General features: G+C 41.6%; 1 protein-coding gene across 1 annotated transcript; it reads right to left on the reverse strand.

Moving 5' to 3' along the window:
- Positions 1–3,172: 3,172 nt before the first annotated feature.
- LOC134577681 (uncharacterized) lies at positions 3,173–13,475 on the reverse strand. The gene is made up of 6 exons (XM_063436542.1): positions 12,488–13,475; positions 10,180–10,245; positions 6,033–6,293; positions 4,277–4,400; positions 3,627–3,836; positions 3,173–3,269 (listed from the first exon to the last, which is right to left on the reverse strand). Exons 1-6 carry the CDS (start codon positions 13,473–13,475, stop codon positions 3,173–3,175), a joined length of 1,746 nt encoding a protein of 581 aa, XP_063292612.1.
- Positions 13,476–26,230: the final 12,755 nt, after the last annotated feature.

Consider the following 26,230-nt stretch of genomic DNA (forward strand, 5'->3'; position numbering starts at 1 on the left):
AACATTACAGTTTCTCTGGACCTGCAGTGTTTAACATTTGTGTCAGCTATTTCTCCATAGGAAAGCATTGATTCAATCCCTTCCTATAGGGAGGTCTAAGGCGCGCGCAGTATTTGCCGCACATGCGCATTAGCTCTTGCACGATGTCAGAGGAAGCGGAACCGCGACATCGGTGCTGGGATAAGGTAAGTAAATAAAGGGTTTTTAACCCTTTATTTATGTTGGTGGGGATGGGAGGGTGCGAGGGAGGGGGGAGGCAAAGGGATCTATAGTGCTTTGCTTTCTAATCCTGGCACTTATAGTATCCCTTTAATATTGCACACCCAGGGGAAAGTTGGTCTCATTTCTTTTAATCTCATTACGTGTATAACCGACCAAGCGTGGTATAACTAATTAAATATATTGTGTTATGTAGAGCAAAACACGGGGCGCAAGAGAATACTGAGAACGGGCAGCAGCTGAAATAGCCTGCCCTTCGGTGGGTCCCGCTCAGTTCTCAAGCTGGTTTTAGCTCATCCAGACGTGGACCCCTAGCTCACGGTGCCTAGAGATATCAGCTATGCCTCACTGACGATGCCTAACAAGGCTGAAACGATCATCTGGGGTTGCTGTGTCTCTCGTGCAGAGGGAACTTGCTGGCATTTCGGATCTGGACTGCCCGTAAGGGTGGGACCAGTCTGATAGGTTTCAGAGATGTTCCCTCTGTAATGGCACAAGATGAGCTAAAACCAGCTTGAGATCTGAGCCCACCGAAGGGCAGGCTATTTCAGTTGCTGTCCGTTCTCAGAATACTCTTGCGACCCATTTCTTGCTCTCCATATTGTATTATGTTGTGTGAAAGGGATTGTATACATTGTTTATATTTTTATACTTACTACAAAACTGTAACAGTAACCTAGTTTAACAACCAACATTAATATGTTAATTTCTATACATGTGTCTGTGTTTTATCTGTCCCCAATCCCCAAATTATTAACATTGTGAGAGGGTCATCATTTCGATTTTGTTTAAAATTGGTTCTCTGTAAATATTCTCTGTTTAGTATAGTATGTGGCTGCAATGATATAAAGACACATCATTTATGTGGTTGAAGGATACGCAGGTTTATTTAATAAAGGGAGAGTATAAAATGAATTTCAAATTTAAGACCAAAGTAGATGAACTGAGTGCATTGTTGAATTTTTCCACTTTGACTTGTATGGTCATAAATAGGAAATTGGCTTTGAATTCTAATGTTAGTGAATAATCCTTACAGTTTACATTTAGTAAGTATGAGAATGGCAGTTCCATTTGGAATTGACACATTTTTACTAAGATGTGTTCATCGGGACCAAATGTGATATTTAGTAAATAATCCCATTGGTATTTAAACATGGTGAACGATATTATGTATCATTAGCTGCATTGTATCTGTATCTCAGACCTACTGCCCCATAAAGGACTGGGTTTTATATATTTATTATCATAATAGAAACAAGCATAAAAATGGTCTAGGAAAAGCAGCAAATAAAGAGGTTTATTAAATAAATGCACGGTGATAATGAGCAATGTATAAAATACCAGTACATTTATAATGATATACGTAAAGATAAATCGATCATGCAAAATGGATACGACATCTTTATAAAAGTCACACAATCTATTTAAAGGCTAAGAGATTCTAACATAATATTAAATGAAAGTGGACTCTGTCAGTAAGGATATTTTTGCAGCCGAACATGATTATATTTTATGAATCAAACTGTTTTTAAACTTTCTTTGTGAAATGTTTGGGATTGTAAGGCATTTATTTTAGATTGTAAGCTCACTTGAACAAGGCCCTCTTCACTTTTTCACTGACATCTGTCAACATTACTTTTCTGTGCTTTTCAATATTCCCAATCAATAATTGTAAAAAAAGGAATATTGTTTCAATATAGGCCTGCATTTCATATTTTGTACAAGCCTTTTAAATGATTTCATATTTTTAGATATATTTAAACTATAAAACATACATTATATATATAGAAAAAAAGAAATCAGAATACGATTCAAATTATTATTTTATTTGAAAAGCTTATCTAAAAATATGACATCGAGGCCTAAATCAGACACACTCACCAGGGTTCAGGATTGTGACTTAAAATAGTAAATGAAAACTTAACATTACATGGATATAAAATCCTTATTGGTGCAATTCTCCAGTACAGCTATATTGGTGTAAAATATAAAACTCTGAGAATTCTCTCTTTAGTGAATAATCGGTCCGTCTTATAATGCCAGAGAATCCATTGCAAGAAAGCTCTGCTTAGTAAACATCAGCTTCACACCTGATATGAATTTACAGGGTAGTAGATACCAGGAATAGCTCTCCAGCAGTGACAGTCAGTAAGTAGAAGAATGATTGACATGTGACTAACACTTTGCTGAATTGATCTGAGATTCGATAATAAATAGATCACATGGCCACAGTCTGGGTTTTTATAGAACATTAAAACATAGCCTCTTACTAGCCCAAAGCACCTATTTCTGATTCTTGCTGCATACAAACCTCACATACAGTGTCCACCTGTCCAGGTATGATTGCAGAAGACATTAACAGACTATAATATCATCTTCGAAGGCAGCGAGACTGTAAAATATCTCAACAAATAACTTCAGAGCAACCAGAATGATCTCTGTGCTTGGAACATGTGCCACGTGGCTTAGAATGTCCGATATCCCCTCAGTTATTAGGGCGCTCAATATATTCACTTTATTGAACACCCATGGAGAAGCAGTGTGGTAGCGTGGTACATACACTGTACTGATCACTGTCAATGACACTGCAGCCAGCAATGACGTATGTTCATCAATATTAACAGGAATTCTCAATTCCTCATATACATACACTGTATTGAACGCTCCCAGTGACAGTATAAACACGGAGCACTGCTTCTCATACTATATCTGGGGAAAGCAAGGTCTCACAACTGGGTCCACTCAAAGGCAAATGGACTTTCTAAATGCTCCCAGGGCCATCACATGGCGTTCTGCTTTATGCCCATCAATGCCTTCATAGTATTCTTCATGACATGTGACACTAATATAATACCCGGAATTGTCACTACAATCTAACAGCCAGATGATGTGGCTGATGGTGGGACTAACACGAGGCTCGCCCGAGGTCTGGTTTGGTAGAGGCCCTCGGTTATTAAGCTGGTGGTTTATCTGCTACAAGGAAGGCCACAGCTTCTTTCACAGATGGTTTCATGTTCTCCACACTGACAATGGGCATTGCCAAGTGTAACCTATTACAGAACAGAATACGTTTCAGATTTGATCACTTTCCTGCAGGCCTGAGATGCAGAATTACTGTGAAATTTACACTGTTTGTGTGCAAGGCCTCCCCAGCCTTTACTTACTAAGCAGTGCAGCTCACTGTAACCTCTACATGGCTACTGTATCTTCTGGAACACAAGACAAGTCCCTGGCTACAAATCTCAAGAAACATAGGTAGGTACAATTTGAAGTGATATAGGTAAGTAGAATATAAAAAGATATAAGTAGATACAATATAAAGAGATATAAGTAGGTACCATATTAGGATATAAGTAGGAATAAAGAGATATAGGTAGGTACAATATAAAAACCGACACGCATTCTACTCGTCACTTGGGATTTGCTTTGTGTCAACGGCACCAGTTCCCTTGTGAAAAGCCCTCACACTGGATCGCTTAGAACTAAGAGACAATGGAGTCCTCTCCGGGTCATTGGCCTTGGGGGTCTCTGTGATATTGAAGGTCTGGGCTTCGGAATCCTGGCTTCCACGATGATGATGAGAAGGTGATAAGGCAGCAGGCTGTGGGCAGCAATTTCTATTTTAAAAGACAATAAATGAAATAGTGTTTAACAAACATACAAATACAGAAAGGATTTACACATTGTCCCAGTTACTGCACTCAGAAAGAGCTAACCCAGGTGTTTAAATGGCTGACACAGTTGGAGCATTAACTAAGTGAATTGTCTCCCCAGAGTATGTTAATAAATGTTCAGAAACAGCAAGCTGCAAGGATTGGCTGCAGAATATTATCTTTTCTATAAATCTCACAACAGTTTGAAAGTAGTGCTGGTTAGTTCAGTGTTAACCGAGTTTAAAAAAGATTGAATAGGACACTATTAAGATATTTATATGATTTACATTTCTAATATTCACTTCCTTCTTTTTTCCCAATTGCCTGGGAGGCTGAAGGTTGGAAGTCTAGATACATTCTAATACTTATTATTGAGCAATTATTTAAGAAATCAGAATTCTTACTTGTAAATGCAACCGATTAGTATAAGAATTCCTGACACAGCGATGGCGATTATGACAGCCGTTATAGCGCGATTCCTAGCTTTCCGAGCAGAGACTGGCTGGGTATCTGTGGAATTCCAGCATCCTGGATACAAGAATTTAAAAACAGTCACTATTAATGTATTTAGGGACATCAAAGGTTATGCAATATTTGTTCATGTGTTTATTAATGTATTTACGAAGAAAACGCAAACATGACTTTTTTGAATATAATAAACAACCTTTATGTTATAAAATGTCTTAATTTCTCCAGGTTTTAGCCCATTTTCAGTTGCCGTTTAAGGATAAAGTGATACATGTTGTGAAGAGTTTAATTGAAGGCACTGCAGGTTTTATAGGACCGGTCTGAGAATGGAATCAGCTCACGTTGCATTTAGAAGAATGGTGAACAAACCTTTACATTAATCACAGGAGCGCAATGTCTGTTATTGTGCTGTGTTAGTATATCAATGTATAAAGTGAGCATTATCTCGTCCACATAACCAGTCTTTGGCCATAGTATTTCCAAGAACGCACCGGGACACCTCATATTTACTGGCTGGTCATTTTGGTAATTATGGATAGAAACTAAAGCTGTAATCTGGCACCCACCCTACAGTGCCTTCCATGGCTAGTGAGGTAACTGAAGCCTGTCCATTTCTGGCCCCAGGTAAAGGGTGTATGTAGTCACTACACAGTGCACGCTTTATTTCAGTAACAGCTATTGCAGAGACATTGCTAGGTAGTAGATTTATGGCCCACTTCACCCTGTCTTTGCTTGCTATTCTAAACTCATTCTCTTGTATATTAAACCATTAGAAAATGATATACAAGCTTATTTACGAACGTGAGAATTCAAAGAGAATTTTACATTTAAAGGGTCACTCCAGACCCCTAAACAACTTTAGCTTGCTGAAAAGCTTTATGTGTGAGGAGTGTGTCCTGTTTTTTTCATTTTGCAAAAAGTGCAGGTTTTGATAGAAATTGATACTTCTATAAATAAACTTGGTTACATCCCCTTTACTTTCAAGCAGACAACCGGTCCTGTTACTTCCTGGTTTGGTTAGCTCAGTGTCAGCTGACCTCAACAGAAAGTCTGGGCAGGATTAGAAGGGGTGAACTTGCAAAGGCTGCAAACAAGTGAACTGCAGGTTTGCAAGTTATGTTCAGATTTAACTCCAATAAAAAAATATACATAATTAAATGCATGTTTTTATTTGAGGTATATCTACTAAACAGCGATCTTTATTTATTTTGGGCAGTGGAGTGTCCCTTTAAGGCCAGAGAATTTCCCAGCCATATTAGCTTTAATGAGAAATTCACCTTGAATTCTCGTGTTAGTGAATAACCGTGATCGTTTGTAGTTACAATACCGAGGATAAATAAGAACCTATGTCTGCTGGAGGGAACAATGGGAGAGAAGTAACTCCTGATTGTAAATATTCGGGAGATTTGGATCTGACAATGAAATAATGTTAAAATCAGACGGGGTGCTTTCAGGGGTTGAATACTTTCTATGGATCTGCATATTGGCAGATGGAGACCTCCTGGTGATTTCTGGCTGCAGCTGTATTTCTTATTATATCAGTTCTATATTTTCAGCAGTTTTTTCTGTACATATTTATGGCTTGTTGCCATCGGTGACTAACTAGCCAATAAACACATTACCTCGGAGACTGCCCTCTATTAAGTAACGCTTATTCCCCATTTCATTCCAAAATCTATCCTTCATTCATACCATCTTTTATAAAATTCATGGATTCCCCACGTGGTCCTTTGCCAAAGTCCAAAATATACCCAGATTCTGGCCATTCCTCGGTCCGGAGTTTCAGGCAGGTCTTATTCACTACAATGGCAGTGTGGTCTAAACACTGGTAAGTAGTGGGGAATGTCGCATTGCTGTGGAACTGACAGTAAATAACAGTTTCAGTTCGGATGACGAGGATTTGATTCACCAGATCGGAGGCTTTGCATGAACCTTCGCAGTATCCAACCGCACCTGAATGACAAAATATGGCAGTTAAAATTCATGGTTTACCAGCGTTTGGTCCACGTTGTTTCTAATTATGAAGAAGAAAACGTTATAACAGAATGTATTAAAGAATGCTTTGAGAAATTGACATTAGGTGGGTTTATTTCCACATTGCCCCTGTTAACCTCAGTGGCTGCCGGTATGGTCACTGGCTCGTTAAATGTGCATACTATATGGTTACAAGAGCCAGGAATTAGTGTTGGAACTACCACCGGGGCCCGCACGCTGAAGGGGCCCAATCGGCTGTCCCATGCGCTTAGGGTCACCCAGTGGACATGTCAGCAGTTTAACAACGTGACCAAGCCCCTGTAATTATGGAATGGCAGTGTTGGGAGGGCCAGCTAACACCAAGCCGCACGGGAGGTAGAGGGAGGATAAGGCACAGAGGAGATGGGAACGGATTGGGAGGGCCCCCAACAGCCTTAGCCAGAAGAAGGCATCCTCCTGCACCCAAAAGATAGGAAAAAGGAGGGTGGCTGATAATGTGTACATTTTGACCTGCATGTGTATCAGTCTGTGTAACTGTATGTCTGTACAGGTTAAGTGTGGCTGTGTATCATTATCTGTGCCTGTTTCTGTATGTGCACATATTAAGGAGCAGCACACATTTTAAATTCTATAAGGCTACATATGGGAATTCAGTTCCACCATACGGCCATATTGTGTTAAGGCCCAACCACTACTTCACAGTACCCCAATATCAGTGGGTCCTACACTAATAACGTCACAGTACCCTAATATCAGTGGGTCCTACACTAATAACGTCACAGTACCCCAATATCAGTGGGTCCTACACTAATAACGTCACAGTACCCCAATATCAGTGGGTCCTACACTAATAACGTCACAGTACCCCAATATCAGTGGGTCCTACACTAATAACGTCACAGTACCCCAATATCAGTGGGTCCTACACTAATAACGTCACAGTACCCCAATATCAGTGGGTCCTACACTAATAACGTCACAGTACCCCAATATCAGTGGGTCCTACACTAATAACGTCACAGTACCCCAATATCAGTGGGTCCTACACTAATAACGTCACAGTACCCCAATATCAGTGGGTCCTACACTAATAACGTCACAGTACCCCAATATCAGTGGGTCCTACACTAATAACGTCACAGTACCCTAATATCAGTGGGTCCTACACTAATAACGTCACAGTACCCCAATATCAGTGGGTCCTACACTAATAACGTCACAGTACCCCAATATCGGTGACTACTACACTAATAATGTCAAAGTACCCCAATATCAGTGGGTCCTACACTAATAATGTCACAGTACCCCAATATCAGTGGGTCCTACACTAATAACGTCACAGTACCCCAATATCAGTGGGTCCTACACTAATAACGTCACAGTACCCCAATATCGGTGACTACTACACTAATAACGTCAAAGTACCCCAATATCAGTGGGTCCTACACTAATAACGTCACAGTACCCCAATATCGGTGACTACTACACTAATAATGTCAAAGTACCACAATATCAGTGGGCCCTACACTAATAACGTCACAGTGCCCCAATATCGGTGGGTCCTACACTAATATTATTATTATTATTATTTTATTATTTATATGGCGCCAACAAATTCCGTAGCGCTGTACAATGGGTGGACTAACAGACACATAATTGAGATCAGACCACTGGACGTACAGGAACAGAGGGGGTTGAGGGCCCTGCTCAATGAGCTTACATGAGTGGGGTATAGTGACACAAAGGGTTAAAGTAGGGGAATTAAATAGTTTGTTAGAGAAGGGTTTATTGAGTGCTTGGTAGGTCATTTTTGACAGTTGCAGGAAAGGAGTCATGGGGTGGGGGGTGACAAATCTGCTGACAGTTTAATTGATACGCTTTAATGAAGAAGTGAGTTTTCAAAGATTTTTTGAAGAAGTGGAGGCTGGGTGAAAGTCTGATTGAGGAGGGAAGGGAGTTCCACAGAATAGGTGCAGCCCTAGAGAAGTCTTGAAGGCGAGCGTCAGCGGTGGGGATCGGGCAGAGGATAGGCGTAGGTCTTGGGATGAGCGCAGGGGTCTCGACGGGACATACTTGTGTATGAGGGAGGATAGGTATGTTGGAGCAGCATTATGTAGGGATTTGTAAGCAAGCGCCAGAATTTTGAATTGGGCCCTATATCTAACTGGAAGCCAATGCAGGGACTGACAGAGCGTGGAGGCGTGGGTGGTGCGACCGAACAGGAAAATAAGCCTCGCAGCCGCATTCATTATAGATTGCAGCAGTGCAAGCTGGGAACATGTAAGTAGTCGAGGCGAGAGAGAACAACAGCATGAACCAGTATCTTAGCCGCGTCTGGCGCTATGTTCTTGAGTTGGAAGCGACAGGATTTGACTATTGATTGGACATGGGGAGTAAAAGAGAGGTCAGAATCGAAAAGAACCCCTAGGCAGCGAGCCTGCGAGGTAGAGGTGATAGTAGCGCCGTTGACTTGGATGGAGACAACAGGAGTAGCAGCACTTGAGGGAGGAAAAACTAGAAGTTCTGTTTTGGACAGGTTGAGTTTAAGGAAGTGGGCAGCCATCCAGTTGGAAATAGCAGAGAGGCAGTCAGAAACATGAGTCAAGGTACCCCAATATCGGTGGCTACTACACTAATAACGTCACAGTACCCCAATATCGGTGGGTCCTACACTAATTTCAACGTGGGAGACAAATTATCCCACATTTGTGTCATGACGTGGCATGAAAAGTGAGACTGCATGTGGCATGATCTATACACCAAAACTGCTTTGTTAAGCTATAGTTGTTTTGATGTTTAGGTGAATTACTTTATAAGACACAGAAAATAATGGACATTTTGTGGATTTCCACCTAATGGCAATTACATAACAGATTACAGAGAGAACCATCTGTCAGTATAGAGGCCGATTGTTAGCTTGTTGTCAAATAACGGATCTTTCGCTCTGTCAAATAAAAAGTGCTGTCTGTCTGCATAGGAGACGTGATCACATCGTAACAAAGGGAAAGTACTCGTCTCTCGTTGGTGTTTAAGTGCAGTACCAGTCAATACCGGGGAATGATTACATTTTTGAATGCTACCTGCACAATGTAGATATGGAAATCTGAATGGATTTGGTTGGTTGTATTTAACTTGCAGTTGGAGCTAACCAGAGATATGTATTGTACATCACGTACGGTGTTAGGTGTTCAGTGAGGTCAGGGAAGCTTCAGGAAGGAAATTAGCGTTGGAGAGTGGCATTTCCTGTACATTTGTCCCACATTTTAACAAAAGTTGGAAAACTATTCAGAGTTATGGAACGTTTTTAGTGGTTTAAAGGAAAGCAAGCTTTTCTTACATGTTACCAGGGACGTTTTAGCCGCGAGTCAAACAATGCATTTGCCTTGGGCGGCATTTTCCAGGGGGCGGCAAAAAAAGCCGCCCCCAAATGCCCAGGGCAAATGTCTTGTTAGCCTTGCGGCTAACTGACAAGCCGGGCGGGCGGCGCTGGCGAGGGAGCACTTTCCCCTGAGCTCTCTGCTCAGCTCCCTCGCGCGCCGCAGATTGATGCTGGGAGCCGGAATATGACGTCATATTCTGGCTCCAGGTGACCGGCATCACTCTGCGGCGTGTGAGGGAGCTGAGCAGAGAGCTCAGGGGAAAGTGCTCCCTCACCAGTGCCGCCTGCCTGCCCGCCCGACCAGCAGCCCAGCAGCCCCACTAGACCCCAGGGAGAGGGAGAACACCACCCCCCAGCATTCCCAAAGGTAAGGAGGGCAGGGCAGCACAAAACCAGGATACACCACTGCATGTTACAAACTCCTAGAAACACAGAGAGTCATATAGATGCGCATGTGTTAAATGCAGTGATACAACGTGTACTTACTGGGATAATTAGAAATGCAAAGCAGGAATAACAAGACTTTATCCTCACGGAATTTCACCTTGAGACCTGTGAATATAATACAGTAAATATTAAACCACGGATATGGATCGGTGTCTTAATAACGGTTTGGTTGATAGAGAATTGAAATGAGACAATTGATCGATAGGTTGCTGCATCTACAGGTGTTGGAGCACGTGTTTCATGTTAGACAGCAATCAGTAAGCGGGGCAGTGCTGTGTGGGACAGTGCTGTGTGGGGCAGTGCTGTGTGGGGCAGTGCTTTGTGGGGCAGTGCTGTGTGGGGCAGTGCTGTGTGGGACAGTGCTGTGTGGGACAGTGCTGTGTGGGGCAGTGCTGTGTGGGACAGTGCTGTGCGGGGCAGTGCTGTGCGGGGCAGTGCTGTGCGGGGCAGTGCTGTGCGGGACAGTGCTGTGTGGGGCAGTGCTGTGTGGGGCAGTGCTGTGTGGGACAGTGCTGTGTGGGGCAGTGCTGTGTGGGGCAGTGCTGTGTGGGACAGTGCTGTGTGGGGCAGTGCTGTGTGGGACAGTGCTGTGCGGGGCAGTGCTGTGTGGGGCAGTGCTGTGTGGGGCAGTGCTGTGTGGGACAGTGCTGTGTGGGACAGTGCTGTGTGGGACAGTGCTGTGTGGGACAGTGCTGTGTGGGGCAGTGCTGTGTGGGGCAGTGCTGTGTGGGGCAGTGCCGTGCAGTGCTGTGCGGGGCACTGCTGTGTGGGGCAGTGCTGTATAATGCAGTGCAGAACAGTAGAAGGGACACTATTTGTACAATTTAGCCTTCTTACATTGGTCATGCATCTATAACCTATGATCTACAGAATTATTGCTTTCTCAGTAACAGCCAAACAAGATTCTACTCCAACCAGAATACAATAAATCACTGTAGCACTAAAGCTCTCAATCCTTTATGAGCACAATGTAAAATACTAATGTAACAACATTCCGTGAAAAAAGTTAGAATCCGCGCATTAACAGCATAATCTGCGCGTTTTGTTCAATACCATTTCCTGTCTGCGTTATTTGAATTTCTCCTAACGGTATCAGATCACGTATGGCCTTTACAGCACTGAACACATGCAGGGCTATTTACTGAAATGAGAATTGTTAGGAATTGAAATGGAATTTATCATTTAAGGCCAAAGTAGCTGAGCTGGAAGTGTAACTGTTAGCCTGGTGAAGAACTGAAGTAGAAAATTACTTAATTGCCGTGGACCTCTATTCATTTATCAATCAATGGTTTTATCTGGGACCCAACACCGCCCCAATGAAGGAGACTCACATACACAAACACACACACAAACACACACACGCTCACACAAACAAACGCTCACACAAACACACGCGCTCACACGAACACACACACAAACACACACACGCTCACACAAACAAGCACACACACACGATCACACAAACACACACACACGATCACACAAACACACGCGCTCACACGCTCACACACACACACGCTCACACAAACACACACGCTCACACGAACACACACACAAACACACACACGCTCACACAAACAAGCACACACACACGATCACACAAACACACACACACGATCACACACACACGCTCACACAAACACACGCGCTCACACGCTCACACACGCTCACACACACGATCACACACACACACACACACGATCACACACACACGATCACACACGCTCACACAAACACACACGTTCACACAAGTACACATGTTCACACACGTTCACACAAGCACACACGTTCACACGTTGTAGGTTCAAAGAGACTGCCAATTTTATGGTGTAGTTCAGCTCAATATATAGAATGATCATTATACACGCCCCTTAATGAATCATTCAATAGGGTACGGACACATACATTCTTGTAGCTTAAAGGGAATGGGGGAGTGAGGGGAGAATACTAACAGAGGGTTATTGCCATACATGGTAAAGCCTCGTTGTTGGTAGAGACATGAAACTGAGGATGTACAGCCAACGCCCTCTATACATTGAACCAAACTTAGCTTGTTAGTCTAGGGTTTATTCTCTAACTGTCGCTACGCACAAAACCGATACAAGTCAGATAACTGACTGGGAATACTTTCCAAGTTGCCTATTTTGTCCTTACATTTAAAATTTCCTTGGAATTCCTGACAATTCTCACTTTAGGTAATAACCCGGACGTTGTGAGCATATGATACAAGTTCAAAGTAGCTGATGCACGTTCTCCCATAGTTTTCTATGAGAACGACTGTACAGCAGTCACATATGCCAGCGAGGACCCCACAAAATCATTCAGGTCATTCTCAGAATGAACTTACCCAGATTGTTCAATATGTTTGGAGCCTGTGACAATGAGTAGAGTAGAATCTGGAGAACCAGATATATGATGTTTATAACAAGGCTTAGGATACTAGAAAAGACCAGTGGGATCTGGCAGATAAACGTAACAATCGCATCGAGGTGGACATTCACGTTTCTCATAGTATTTTCCATAGCACTCTCAAGATTTTCTTGCATGTTTTGATTTTCTGCCCTACATTTTAAATCCCCATTTTCTTTCAATGTATCTCGGTCCAGCTCCTCTCTTAAACTATTTTCCATTGTGGATTGAGAGTCCAGCTTGTTTTTTGCCTTCTCTTGAATGGATTGTTTTTCTAGCTTTGAAATTGAAGACCCAATTTCCGATTCCTCTGGTATGGGTCGTTTTTCCAGGGTTGAACTTGAAGACACAGTTTCTGATTCCTCTAAAGTTGGTCCTTTTTCCTGGGTTGAGCTCAAAGACCCAGTTTCTGATTCCTCTGGGGTGGGTTCTTTTTCCAGGGTTGAACCTGAAGACCCAGTTTCTGATTCCTCTGGTATGGGTCGTTTTTCCAGGGTTGAACTTGAAGACACAGTTTCTGATTCCTCTAAAGTTGGTCCTTTTTCCTGGGTTGAGCTCAAAGACCCAGTTTCTGATTCCTCTGGGGTAGGTCCTTTTCCCAGGGTTGAACCTGAATACCCAGTTTCTGATTCCTCTGGAATGGGTCCTTTTTCCAGAGCTGAACTTGAAGACACAGTTTCTGATTCCTCTACAGTTGGTCCTTTTTCAAGAGCTGCGCTCGAAGACCCAGTTTCTGATTCCTCTAGAGTTTGTCCTTTTTCCTGGGTTGAGCTCGAAGACCTAGTTTTTGATTCCTCTGGGGCGGGTCCTTTTTCCAGAGTTGCACCTGAAGACACAGTTTCTGATTCCTCTGGAGTGGGTTGTTTTTCCATCAGGGAAATTGAAGGCTCAGTTCTGGATTCCTCTGGGGTGGGTAGTGTACCCATGGCTGAACTATTAGGTGAGGTCTCCGCGATGCTAAGGGGAACATCACTGTAGAAGACAAGATGTGTATATATATGTGTTATTAAATATTTCACTCTTGTGCTGGGTTTTACAGAGACATTATACAGTATATTGATTAAATCGAATGACAAAGTAGTTACATGCATTGTGTAAAAGTGTTGGTGTATTAGCCTTGATGCTTTGAAATAAAGTTTTGAAATATACACTTACTCAAAAAATTGCATCAGAGCCATTATTTTGTCGCTGTCACCAACAGGTGAAGAAGAGATTGTTAGAAGGAATTCTTTGCAGGTCTTTACTCCGTCTCCTATGACTCAGATAACTGCACTATTTATTGCTGGAAGGTGTGACCCTCAAATGTTTTCCTGCGGCTGAAAAGCACAAAGGGTTTTACATTACAACATGAAGATACTTCCAATCTCAGCAAGGCACCAATATTACTGGCAATTTCTTATCCCTCCCAGCAGTTACCCGTTAAATTATTATTATTAGATCATTCTATTAAGGGCATCAGACTTACAGTAAGAGATAAACAGTGGATAAACATAATGTGGTTTTCATTTAACTACAACCTTCTCTGAAACCAAATGATGCACAAGGCGAATGCTTGGGTACGGTTTAGATACCTTGAAAGCTGAATACTGAAAATAGGTAATAGTACTGTAAAATCTGGTTTGGAATTGAACCGTCACTGTTAAATCTTCTTAATTTCTTCTTGTCTTCAGTTGATTGATATATATCCGTCTTTTGTATATATAGTCTTGGGCCAAATGCTTGCCACAATAATATGTCTAGATTATTGAAAAGTACTAATACGCAATCTGACTTACGGTTTCTTCAGGTTTATTCTTAGTTACGGATACATAATAAAACAACAAAGGATGTTACAGGATAATGGACATTCAACAGCAGATGGTAATTGCTGGACTTCTTTACATCGAGAGAGAGCCAAGAGCCAAGAGACAGAGACCCACCTCATGTCCCTCTGTTACTATATATATGTGCCCATACTGATGTCAGACTATAACTCTAGCCATATAAGGACAAGACCCCCAAATCCATATTCCAGAGCTCTCATGCAAAGAAAGCCTTGTGACTTAGACCATCTGTTACTTATGTCAATCCACACATCCATATATAATCAATAGAAACATAGAATATGCAATATTATACAAGTACTCATCGTACAGATTGAAGGCAAACATTTATTGTCACATTTCAATAACTTTACAAAGAAGTCCGATATGTAATCACTAAGTGATATGTGGAGAGTTTCCAACCAAGGCCTCAATTTAAAGGATAATGGTCACCTCAAAGCTATTTTTTAATATAATAAATATTTCATCAGTTGGAATTTATTCAATTTGCCTCTTCAAACCCTTCTCTGCTAACATTGCCGTTATTTATCACCCCCCGCTGGTTCCCCTCTCTTCTTCCTTGACCACTTTGCTGCCTGGCTACCCTACTTCCTCTCTTCTAATGTTCCATCACTAATTCTCGGGGACTTCAATATTCCTATTAACCCACCCCTGACCTCAGCAGCCTCTCAACTTCTGGGCTATCGCAGTGGGCTAATTCTCCCATCCATGAAGCTGGCAATACCCTCGCCCTCATTTTCTCTTATGCATGTAAAGTATCTAATATCTGCAACACTCCATTTCCTCTCTCTGATCACCACCTCTGAGAGTACCCCCTCACCCAACAACCTTAGCCTAACCCCCCTCAACTCAGGAGTAACCTTAATTCTATTGACCTCCAGCCGCTGTCAGCTGATATTCATTCACAACTGCTATCCATCCCTTCCCTCTCCTGTCCCTCACTGGCCATCTCCGCATATAACACTACCCTCACCTCTGCCTTGAACGCTGCAGCCCCGCTCCAAACAAGCACCTCAAGGAGGACACGCCCCCAACTGTGGCATACTAAATCAACACGCTATCTGCAGAGTTGCTCCCGTTGTGCTGAACGCTCCTGGAGGAAGTCTCACACCCAGTCAGACTTTCTCCATTATAGATTCATATTGTGTTCATACAGCGCAGCCCTTGCCCTTGCCAAACAGTCATACTTTTCCTCTCTCATTAGTTCATGCTCCCGCAATCCCAGACGTCTCTTAGATACCTTTAATTCTCTTCTCCGTCCCTGCTGTGGCCACCCCCAAACTAACCTTACTGCCGATAGCTTTGTATGCTACTTTACCGACAAGATCGAACAGCTAAGGAAAGAATTCTCCCCACCTTGCCTTTCTCTTTCTCAATCACACATAGATCATGCCTTTCCTACCCTTCAGACATTCTCCCCGGCTACTGACCAAGAGGTGGTGGCGCTTCTCCTTTACTTTACCTTTTCAGATCTCTCTCCCCTTGTTTTGTGCTTTCCTTAACACACATCTCCAACTGCTCTCTCTCTGACCTTAAACATGCCACTGTAGTACCTATCCTGAAAAAAAACATTTCTTGACCCATCCTCCCCCTCTAATTATCGTCCCATATCCTTGCTCCCTTTTTCATCAAAATTTTTGGAAAGACTTGTCTTTACCCGTATATATTTCCTCAATTCCCTCTTCAATCTGGCTTCCGCCCTCTCCACTCTACTGAGACTGCTCTTATTAAAGTCACTAATGACGTAATCACAGCTCAATCCAAAGGGCACTACTCAATACTAATTCTTCTTGACCTCTCTGCTGCCTTTGACACTGTTGACCATGCTCTCCTTCTCCAAACTCTTCAATCACTTTGTCTCTGTGACTCTGTCCTCTCGTGGTTTTCCTCTTATCTCTCCCAACGCTCATTCAGTGGGGGTTGCTCCTATGGAATAGCCTACCGCCATCAGACTCTCCCCTAGTCTTCAATCCTTTAAGAAGTGCCTTAAAACCCATCTCTTCAGGAAATCTTTTGGCCTCCCAGAGTAACCTCTACCTCACATACCTGTCTCTTGCTCTCTCCTATAGGACAGCACTCTACTCTCTCCTCCAGCTCTGCTTCACTCGCACCTTATTTGATTGATATTTCCTGTCCTATTGTGTTTTACACCCCACCTCCTATAGACTGTAAGCTCGTTTGAGCAGGGTCCTCTTCAACCTATCGTTCCTGTTAGTTTTCTTGTGATTGTCCTATTTATAGTTACATCCCCCTCTCATAACATTGTAAAGCGCTACGGAATCTGTTGGCGCTATATAAATGGCAATAATAATAATAACAATAATAATAATAATCAAGTTTTAAAAGGAAAAGGATTCTCTGTTAAATTAAGTATATGTAAAACAAAAATGAAAAATTCCTCCTAACATTTAGTATGTGACTGGTTCCTTCAGGATTATAAATACACCTTGGATCAGACAGTGTTTGAAATACAGACTGAGAAGCAGCGCACACACAAAAAATTAATAGAGTTTTATATTTTACAAGACTACTGAAATTCAGCAATCCCAGAAAACATATATGAGATTCAGTCCCACCATACGGCTCCGCCCACCACCTTAATCCCCGTATTTTGTTTGCCAAGATAGGTGAATTTAAGTAACCTCGTAAAATTGTATCTTTGTATTTGTGTGTGCCGTTCCTTAGTTAATATTTTGTTCTTTACAGCAGAGCCACAGCTTAGAAACGCATGTTGTTTACAAGGTTTAGGTAAAATTGTGTCAGAGCAAGGAGGCCTGAATATGGTTAAATGTGTAGTGAGGGGTCCTAGGTTCTCGGGAGTGCAGAAATACGGTCATATAGGAAGGAATTGCATGGGCTTAACAAGGCAGAGAGGAATAGTCCTTAAAGCAGAAAAAGTTGTACATTATTGCCAAAATAAGAGGTCAAAATTGTGTCATAGTGGATTGCCCACAGAGGGCCACATGTAATGTATGTAAGGAAGGCCTAATGAGGGCTGTGTGTAGAGATATTGCAGCAGAAGGCCAAAAATACTGAATATAAGTTTTATGTCATATGTAATAGCCTAAATGAGGGGCCAAAATTGTGTCGTAGTAGATTGCCCAAGGAGGGCCGTATGTAACGTATGAAGTGAAGGCCTAGTTGGGGCCACATATCGAGGTATTGCAGTGAAAGGCCGATAGTGCCAAATGTAAGTCTTGAGCTGCCGGGTGGATAGTAGGCTGGATGAGATCTACGGATTATGACATGAACAAATGTAGGTTGATCGTACCAAGGTTGTAGGAGTTGGGAAATGGACTGTGAGTTGCGTATGGACAGTAGTGATGTTCTGGTTTTCGATCTGTTAAATATATATTAAAAAAATATAGATTTTATCCATTTTACACTGATTGGTTTACTTAAACGTAGCATAATATAAATATATAACCCTCGAGCGGCAGGAAGGACAACATTCTATTGTAGCGATAAGCCCACCAAGGGGCGTATGAAAAGAATGTAGTGAAGACCTAATGAGGGCAGTGTGTCCAGGTAGAGGAGTGAAGGCTTAGAGAGCTCATTTCAATTCATGAGTAGTGGAGTGACCACGTTAGGGCAGAAGATGTGGACTTATTAATGGCTGTTGAGCTGTTGAGCAGTTGTAATTCACACACAGTGAAGCAAAATGGTGGACCTGCTCCATATCATAGCATGTATATAACCAACCTGTGAGAGCCCTGAATGGTAGGACTATTAATTAGAAATAATGAGGAGGCATTTGAGTAACATGATACCACTGATCACAACACAAGTATTTGTCCTAAAATGGTGGTCGTAGCAGGTTGTCCAATGAGAGCCGTATGAAGCATATGTTGTGGAAGGCCAAGTAAGGGGCTAATATAAATGTATACGATGTCCTGCTTGTCTCATGGGGACTTCGCAATTTCACTTTACATGAAGAATGGCCACGATATCTATTACTGAGCATTATATATAGAGCCGAGGGTGGGCTCTAAAGTCTCTAAGTTACTTGCACACTTCATTGGAGCCGTTGTCTACCCACGATATTTAGAGTTTGCACATAAATTTCTAAAATTTACCTTTTTTTTTTTTGTGCTTGTTTTGTTAGCTCTAAATGGGATTTATTAACGTTGAAAATATTTTAAAAGACCAGTTGCAATTTAGCATGTTATTGGTGACACCCAAGTGGCGGACCTGGTTACTGGGATGTCTTGATTTGAAGTTTGACAATAACATACTTAGATGAGGGCCGTGCATATGGCTGTATAATCATAGAACAGACAGAAATATGTAAATAGTGATAGACAGTGAAATAATACAGAATATTAACAGGCAGTTCCCTAAATGCTAACCACATGTATAGGCCCAAGTTTGAGCCTGACATAAATTTAAACCATCAGTAGCAACACTGAGCCATTTAATTATTAAACAATATAGGCCCAAAGAGCTGACAATTATAACCAAGGCCGTGTGGACCGACAATAATCAGCTGCAAATATTAAAAAAAAGTAGAATATGGCATATTATAAATTAAAATGTAGGGTGACTAACTGAATAGCATATGATAAAATATGATATGCCCGAATACAGTAAGCAATACATGATCTGTACACCAAAACTACTTCATTAAGTTAAATTTGGTGACCATAGTGTTTACATGTTATAATAAGGCTGACTGCTATTACACACAGACAGCCTCTATTGCCCATCAATACAATCCTACAACCACATTAACATATATTATCACTTATCCTGAATCTCAAAATGTATTGAATTGTGGATTGCCATGGATACACTATGATTAAAGAGAAAGACTGGTTAAAAGGTGTCAGTATGGTGACGACCATAGGCTACGTTCAGGCCTCCATGTATCTCTGGAGTACCATAACTGGACACAGGGGCGGTGCATGACAAGCAGCTTTAGATTTTACTAATTTTATTCTGAATACCAGTCATTATTATTTTATTTTATTATTTTTGGCATTTATAAAGTGCCAACATAACCAACTTCCATATTCCAGATTTTTGCCAACTACATTTCCCATGATGCTTGTAAGGTCTATAAATAGCCAAGCATGATGGGAAATGAGGAACACACATATCTGGGGTACCAAGATTATCTGCCATGCTATATACGGTATGGTACACTCTGTAATACCACGTAAACACAGCAATGCAAGCTTATAATACACCGTTATTCTGGGTTTAACATTTACCAGATCGTGAATTCAATGTAAACAAATAATAGCCTCTCTAAGGACCAACAACAATGTCTTAATTAATCTATTAATGTCATTAAAGAGGTCAAACGTATGGGGTGCATTAGGTGGAGCAAAACTCACACCCCCATTAAGTAATGTTATCACGGGCTTGAAGGGGAAAGGATGAAAGATTAATATATCCCTTAGGGTAGTTAATGCCCTCTCTGAGGAAGACGTTTCTCCAATTTTACATCGGCAACAGACAGCTAAGCAATTCTCTTCTGCCCCTCGGGACCCACACTTTATTTGGAACTTTTAACCCAGAGCCTCCGGACTCCCCAGGGGGAGTGAATTATATTTACTCTCCGGATAGAAGTGGTGGCTGTAGGTAATTGCTTGATATATACGAGCTATCTGCTCACTAACATCCTAACCTAAGAAAATACTAATATACAAAAAGAAGTCCTGCACTCAAACTCCCACTAATCCTGGGCGGCAGCAATGACTGTAATATCCTAACCTAAGCACCATCCCTATACCCATTCCTTTCTGGGGTCAATGCTAATCCTGTGCTGCTGAATATTTCAATCGTGCTGCGATTTAACAATCACTAAACAGAGCCCCAACCGAGGAGAGGAAGGAATGAGTTATGCGTCTGGAGATTTTACAGACAAGCTTTCTAGCCTATTAAAGATTGGTAATTGGAAATCATACAGATATATCACTAACTACATTTATCCAATTTTAATGCATTGTATTTGCTGCTGAATGGGATATTTTGGGGCCAGCTGGCCAATCAATACCTAGGTGTTTAGCAAGTTTTTTCATTCTTAGATTTGTATACAGAACCATATTTAATTATTTAAAGGTGTATTACTTTAAAAACATGTTTTTAATATTGGCAATAAATATATCTCAGGATTTATATTAAAGTTAGAGTCACCATACATTTTTCTTTTTAGGGAGTTCCATAGGAATGCTGCAGCTTTAGAGAAGTCTTGAAGGCGAGCATCAGAGGTGGGAGTACGGACAGAGGATAGACGTAGGTCTTCGGCAGAGGGTAGGAGCCTAGACGGGACATACTTGTGTAATAGTAAGGATAGGTAGGTCGGAGCAGCATTATGTAGAGATTTGTAAGTAAGTATTAGGACCTTAAATTGAGTCCTATATCTTACTTGAAGTCAATGTAGGGACTGACAGAGGGAGAAGGCGTGGGAGGTGCGGGCGGACAGGAAGATGAGCCTCGCCACCGCCGCATTCATTATAGACTGAAATGGGACAAGTTGAGAACATGAAAGGCCACTGGGAAGTGGATTACAGTAGTTGAGGCGAGAGAGGACAGTGGCATGGACTTGAGGCTGATGGGAGTGATTGTGATGGAGGCTCATGGGAGTGAGCATGCAGCAGCTCACTCTAGCCTCTCCTCTGCCTCCATGCTGCTTTCTGTGGTGGTGGTGCCTCCTCCTCCCTCCATTCCTTCCGGCTGGCCGATATCACAGGGGCCCGGTCAGGCTCTTAAAGGGCAGCGGCCCCTGACTGGGCCCCTGTTCAGAAATAATAATCATGGGGGCGCAAATAATATGCAATATCAGTGAAATCACACACACAATTTGACATACATTGTGTGATTTCTGGGTGACAGGGAGCCGCATTCAAAATTTGGGGTTCTCCTGGAACCTGCGGACAGTAGGGATGTCTGCAGGATACATGATCTAATATGAGGATACTGGAATCACATTGTGATTTAATAAAGTATAAGAGGTTTACGCTAGTTAAAGGATTATTACATTCAGGTATTTGTCGGCTTGGCTTGGCTGCGGGTGAGGTATGTTACACGTTCCCATAGACCCCCATATGATTTACATACCAGGCCCCCCCATCAATTACCCCCAAAAGTGACAACACTCCCAAAATGCCTGGCAAAGGATTACACAGAAGGAAATGTACTAACAGGGTGAACGTGGTGTCCCTCGCTGGGGGATTCGGGTTTTAGACCTAACTCTTGTTTGGCATAAATGCTGCATTTACAATAAATGGCTACTGATAAGGAAACTCACAAATTATTATAGTATGTGAGTAGGCATTCTGTTTGGGGTTATTTATGTACCACAATGCTGTATTCCAGTGTCATTACAACAGAATTAAGGGTTAGTGATAGGGAGATGGTAGGTGTCCACATTCCCCAATTTACCTCAATCCTGGAACCGGGATAGAGGAATGAAAACAGCATGAAATGCCGGTTTGGAGAACTTTGCAAATAGAACTATTTATGCCTAAAATGTAAATATCCTGGTCGCTACATGAGGGGGGGTGGGGGTGGGAGGTAATGGTTTAGTTCGTATTGTTATAATTTGCATGTATTTGGTAACAATGTGGCCTACACAATGTAACACTAAATCATGTCAGCCATTACTGGCGCAGGTTAACATCGCTCTACGTCGTCCTGTTGTATAAACATGAATTGTGCTCCCAGCGCTTTTATTCTGTTTACCCTGCCAATAACTGTAACGTTATAATGGACTGTATAATCGTTAAACACACGGCATTTATATCCAGTCATTACAAACAGACTAAATACACAGCATTCAGATCCTCTCATTCAAGTCATTTGTCATCATCTCATTTAATAATAACCTGATTTAAGAGGGTTAAATGACAGCAATTTGCTGCAATCTGATTACTGCCCTTTACAGTACGAGATTTCATTACAGACTCGCTGACAGGCCTTGTTAAAGTGGCTGTCATTTAATGTAGGATGGCTAGCCATAGGGATTACATTACACCTGCTGCTAGAATACAGGTACACACCTGTCCTGCTAAGAGTGAGGACATTATAAAACCTGTATAACATTGACGCAGACAGCAATATTCAGAAAAAAAACAAATGGGAGGCGACTATGGATGGCCTGATTAATCTGGCCACTTACTGTGCCAATCATCTCCTAGGATGGCACTAGTTATAACTCACACACAAACAATCTCTTGGTAAGAATGTAACTCCCTCCTTACTGTCCCCATGTTCCTTGCTCCAATTATCACTTACTCAGAAAACAAACTTCTAAATGTACATTAACCCCTTAATGTCCACGTACATTAACCCCTCAAGGACCAAGATATGGTCATTAAATTTGACAATCGCTTTGAATTCCCGGCAGATTTCAGCTTAGTGAATTACCCGGTAGCTGTAGCTTGGCTATTGTAGACTAAAGGTTGCAATTCAATCCTCATCAACCCACGGTTCGGAAAATAGACGCCAAATGTCAAACTTGTCTCCAAATAGTTTATTTCCCAATTTATTATAACTTCCGAATTCTGGGATCAGTCTCAATGGGTGATTATAGCCGCACTCTCTCTTAGTTTTATCATTTTTTAGCCCCATTTCCACTCTTCATCTTGGTGTGATTACAGACGAGTTGGAGATCCTAGATTTTATCTACAATGTTGTCATTCAGATTTGAATGTGCGGGTTAGTGAATAATCCCCTACCGGTTCTAAAGAGAGCGGCTTCATTCACTAAACTCTGAATTGCAGCAAAATTCAATCCGAATGGCCACATTCTGGAAAAATAGCCAATCTAGAACCCTCCCAACTCCACAATAGGCTCAGCTTGTCCCCTTTAGTCTGCATTTTGCCAGTGAGATTTAGCTCCGAGTTTAGTGAATAAAGCCCAGGGATTTTTACCTATGTAAATGGCACACCTTGAGCCATCTCTCCCTGAGCTAGTTTAGACCTCATGGAATCTATTCACTAAACAGGGAGTTAAAACACAAGTTACTCTGCAGTTAAATAAACCTCTCGGTAATTTAGAAAGTCGATAGACATTTCATACAGATTACTCACCCCTTACTTTCTGTGAATGAGAGGGGAAGTTCAGTCTGACTCGTCCGTGAACGTTTAGTGATGTGTTAAATCCTTAAAAACATCCTATTTAAAAAAAAACTACCTTCTGGTTTTACCGGCCATTTCCTTAATGTTAGAGTAACTCCTCTTTAAAGGTGCGGCATACATTGAAAGTGAAACTGTTATTAATATGAAGAGAAGGGAGAGAAATCCTTCATTAGTGAAAGTCTTGTTTATATCATAGTTTTACGTTTTCTAGGATATGGTTAGTTTAACCCTTTATGTGGCTGTGGTCTCGAATCAAACAGCTACAAAGCTCACACCTTCAGTGTTTGTTCAAAATACAGACTAAGGAAACGTAAACACAATAGTACATTTTACAATCGCCTATCCCAGTAAACAAATACGTTATCCCACAGTAACCCAATATCGTGGGGTCCTACACGAATTCCCACATGGGAGACAAATTAAATACTGCTAGTGTGTATTTCTTAAATCTCTTTTCTTTAACCCCTTAAGGACACAGCTTCAGAAGCTTGTCTAACCCTTAATGACACAAGCAATTTTTGCATTTTCTTGCTGTTTGCGTTCAACTGCAATTTGCATCTCTCTCGTTTATTGCACCGACGCATATTATATACTGTTTTTTTAAAGGACAGAAAGAGCTTTAATTTGATGTAACATATATATATATATATATATAAATGCTTATTTATTATTAAAAAATACAGAAAAATGCAAAACAAAAGAAATATTTTGTGTTTTTTGTACAGTTGTTGCAATAATAATGTGTGCCTAATTAGTGCAGGTTAAAGAAAGTAATTAAAAATAAATTCATTTAGTTGTTCTGATTTACAGAATATATAATGTGTCTGGGATTTTAAGTTTTTTTGGTAGTTACAGGTCACAAAGCACAAGGAGTAAACTTTTAATGTGGAGCGATTTTAGAATTTGGTATGTTTGTCTTGTAAGCTTAATAGCCATAAAAGAAAACAAAATTGCCACACAAAAGTATATATTTATATAAAGTAGACATCACAGGCTATTTACCTAAGGTTGTTTTGACACTTTCTACGTAGCCATTTCACCGCCAATCTCTGCTAAATATTGGAGTAAAATTGTGTTTTTTGGGGGGTTTTGGCAAACAAACTTATAACAAAGAACTTCTCATGTGTATTTTGTAAAGTTGGTGTGTGCTATTCCTGTACAAAGTTTTATTTTGTGTTCAGTTACTTCTGCTGAGTACAACGGTACCCCCATTGTATGTCTTTGGCACTATATCGTGAAGCTACAGTGCCATATAGGAGACCTACTGTATATATATTACAGTAGAATTTTGAGAGGGGGATTTAATGGGCCTATGCTTCAATTTGGGGTATTATAACAGTTTGACTGTTCAAAAAAAAAAAAAAAACCCACAAAGGCCTACCATTTGTAAAAGTAGACACCTCAGGGTATCTCATATGGTGCATATTGTGCTTTAACATGCCCCCATTTTTTCACCAATATATGCCAAAGTATGTGGTAAAAAATAATTTTGGGCATTTTTTACATATGGATTACATTTTTGCTGGGCATTTTGTACATTTCATATGTGCCACTAAGTGGCTACTACACTAATAACGTCACAGTACCCCAATATCGGTGGGTCCTACACTAATTTCAACGTGGGAGACAAATTATCCCACATTTGTGTCATGACGTGGCATGAAAAGTGAGACTGCATGTGGCATGATCTATACACCAAAACTGCTTTGTTAAGCTATAGTTGTTTTGATGTTTAGGTGAATTACTTTATAAGACACAGAAAATAATGGACATTTTGTGGATTTCCACCTAATGGCAATTACATAACAGATTACAGAGAGAACCATCTGTCAGTATAGAGGCCGATTGTTAGCTTGTTGTCAAATAACGGATCTTTCGCTCTGTCAAATAAAAAGTGCTGTCTGTCTGCATAGGAGACGTGATCACATCGTAACAAAGGGAAAGTACTCGTCTCTCGTTGGTGTTTAAGTGCAGTACCAGTCAATACCGGGGAATGATTACATTTTTGAATGCTACCTGCACAATGTAGATATGGAAATCTGAATGGATTTGGTTGGTTGTATTTAACTTGCAGTTGGAGCTAACCAGAGATATGTATTGTACATCACGTACGGTGTTAGGTGTTCAGTGAGGTCAGGGAAGCTTCAGGAAGGAAATTAGCGTTGGAGAGTGGCATTTCCTGTACATTTGTCCCACATTTTAACAAAAGTTGGAAAACTATTCAGAGTTATGGAACGTTTTTAGTGGTTTAAAGGAAAGCAAGCTTTTCTTACATGTTACCAGGGACGTTTTAGCCGCGAGTCAAACAATGCATTTGCCTTGGGCGGCATTTTCCAGGGGGCGGCAAAAAAAGCCGCCCCCAAATGCCCAGGGCAAATGTCTTGTTAGCCTTGCGGCTAACTGACAAGCCGGGCGGGCGGCGCTGGCGAGGGAGCACTTTCCCCTGAGCTCTCTGCTCAGCTCCCTCGCGCGCCGCAGATTGATGCTGGGAGCCGGAATATGACGTCATATTCTGGCTCCAGGTGACCGGCATCACTCTGCGGCGTGTGAGGGAGCTGAGCAGAGAGCTCAGGGGAAAGTGCTCCCTCACCAGTGCCGCCTGCCTGCCCGCCCGACCAGCAGCCCAGCAGCCCCACTAGACCCCAGGGAGAGGGAGAACACCACCCCCCAGCATTCCCAAAGGTAAGGAGGGCAGGGCAGCACAAAACCAGGATACACCACTGCATGTTACAAACTCCTAGAAACACAGAGAGTCATATAGATGCGCATGTG

Source organism: Pelobates fuscus, chromosome 11, assembly GCF_036172605.1.
Source record: "Pelobates fuscus isolate aPelFus1 chromosome 11, aPelFus1.pri, whole genome shotgun sequence".
NCBI lineage: Eukaryota > Metazoa > Chordata > Amphibia > Anura > Pelobatidae > Pelobates > Pelobates fuscus.

Excerpts from the sequence above, each read along its gene's own strand:
- LOC134577681 (XM_063436542.1), bottom strand. The coding sequence starts at position 13,475 with ATGGGTACACTACCCACCCCAGAGGAATCCAGAACTGAGCCTTCAATT. Across the intron at positions 10,246-12,487 it reads AAACATATTGAACAATCTGG|GTCTCAAGGTGAAATTCCGT; the intron begins GTAAGTTCATTC and ends TTATATTCACAG. Across the intron at positions 3,270-3,626 it reads AAGCAAATCCCAAGTGACGA|GTTACACTTGGCAATGCCCA; the intron begins GTAGAATGCGTG and ends GTTCTGTAATAG.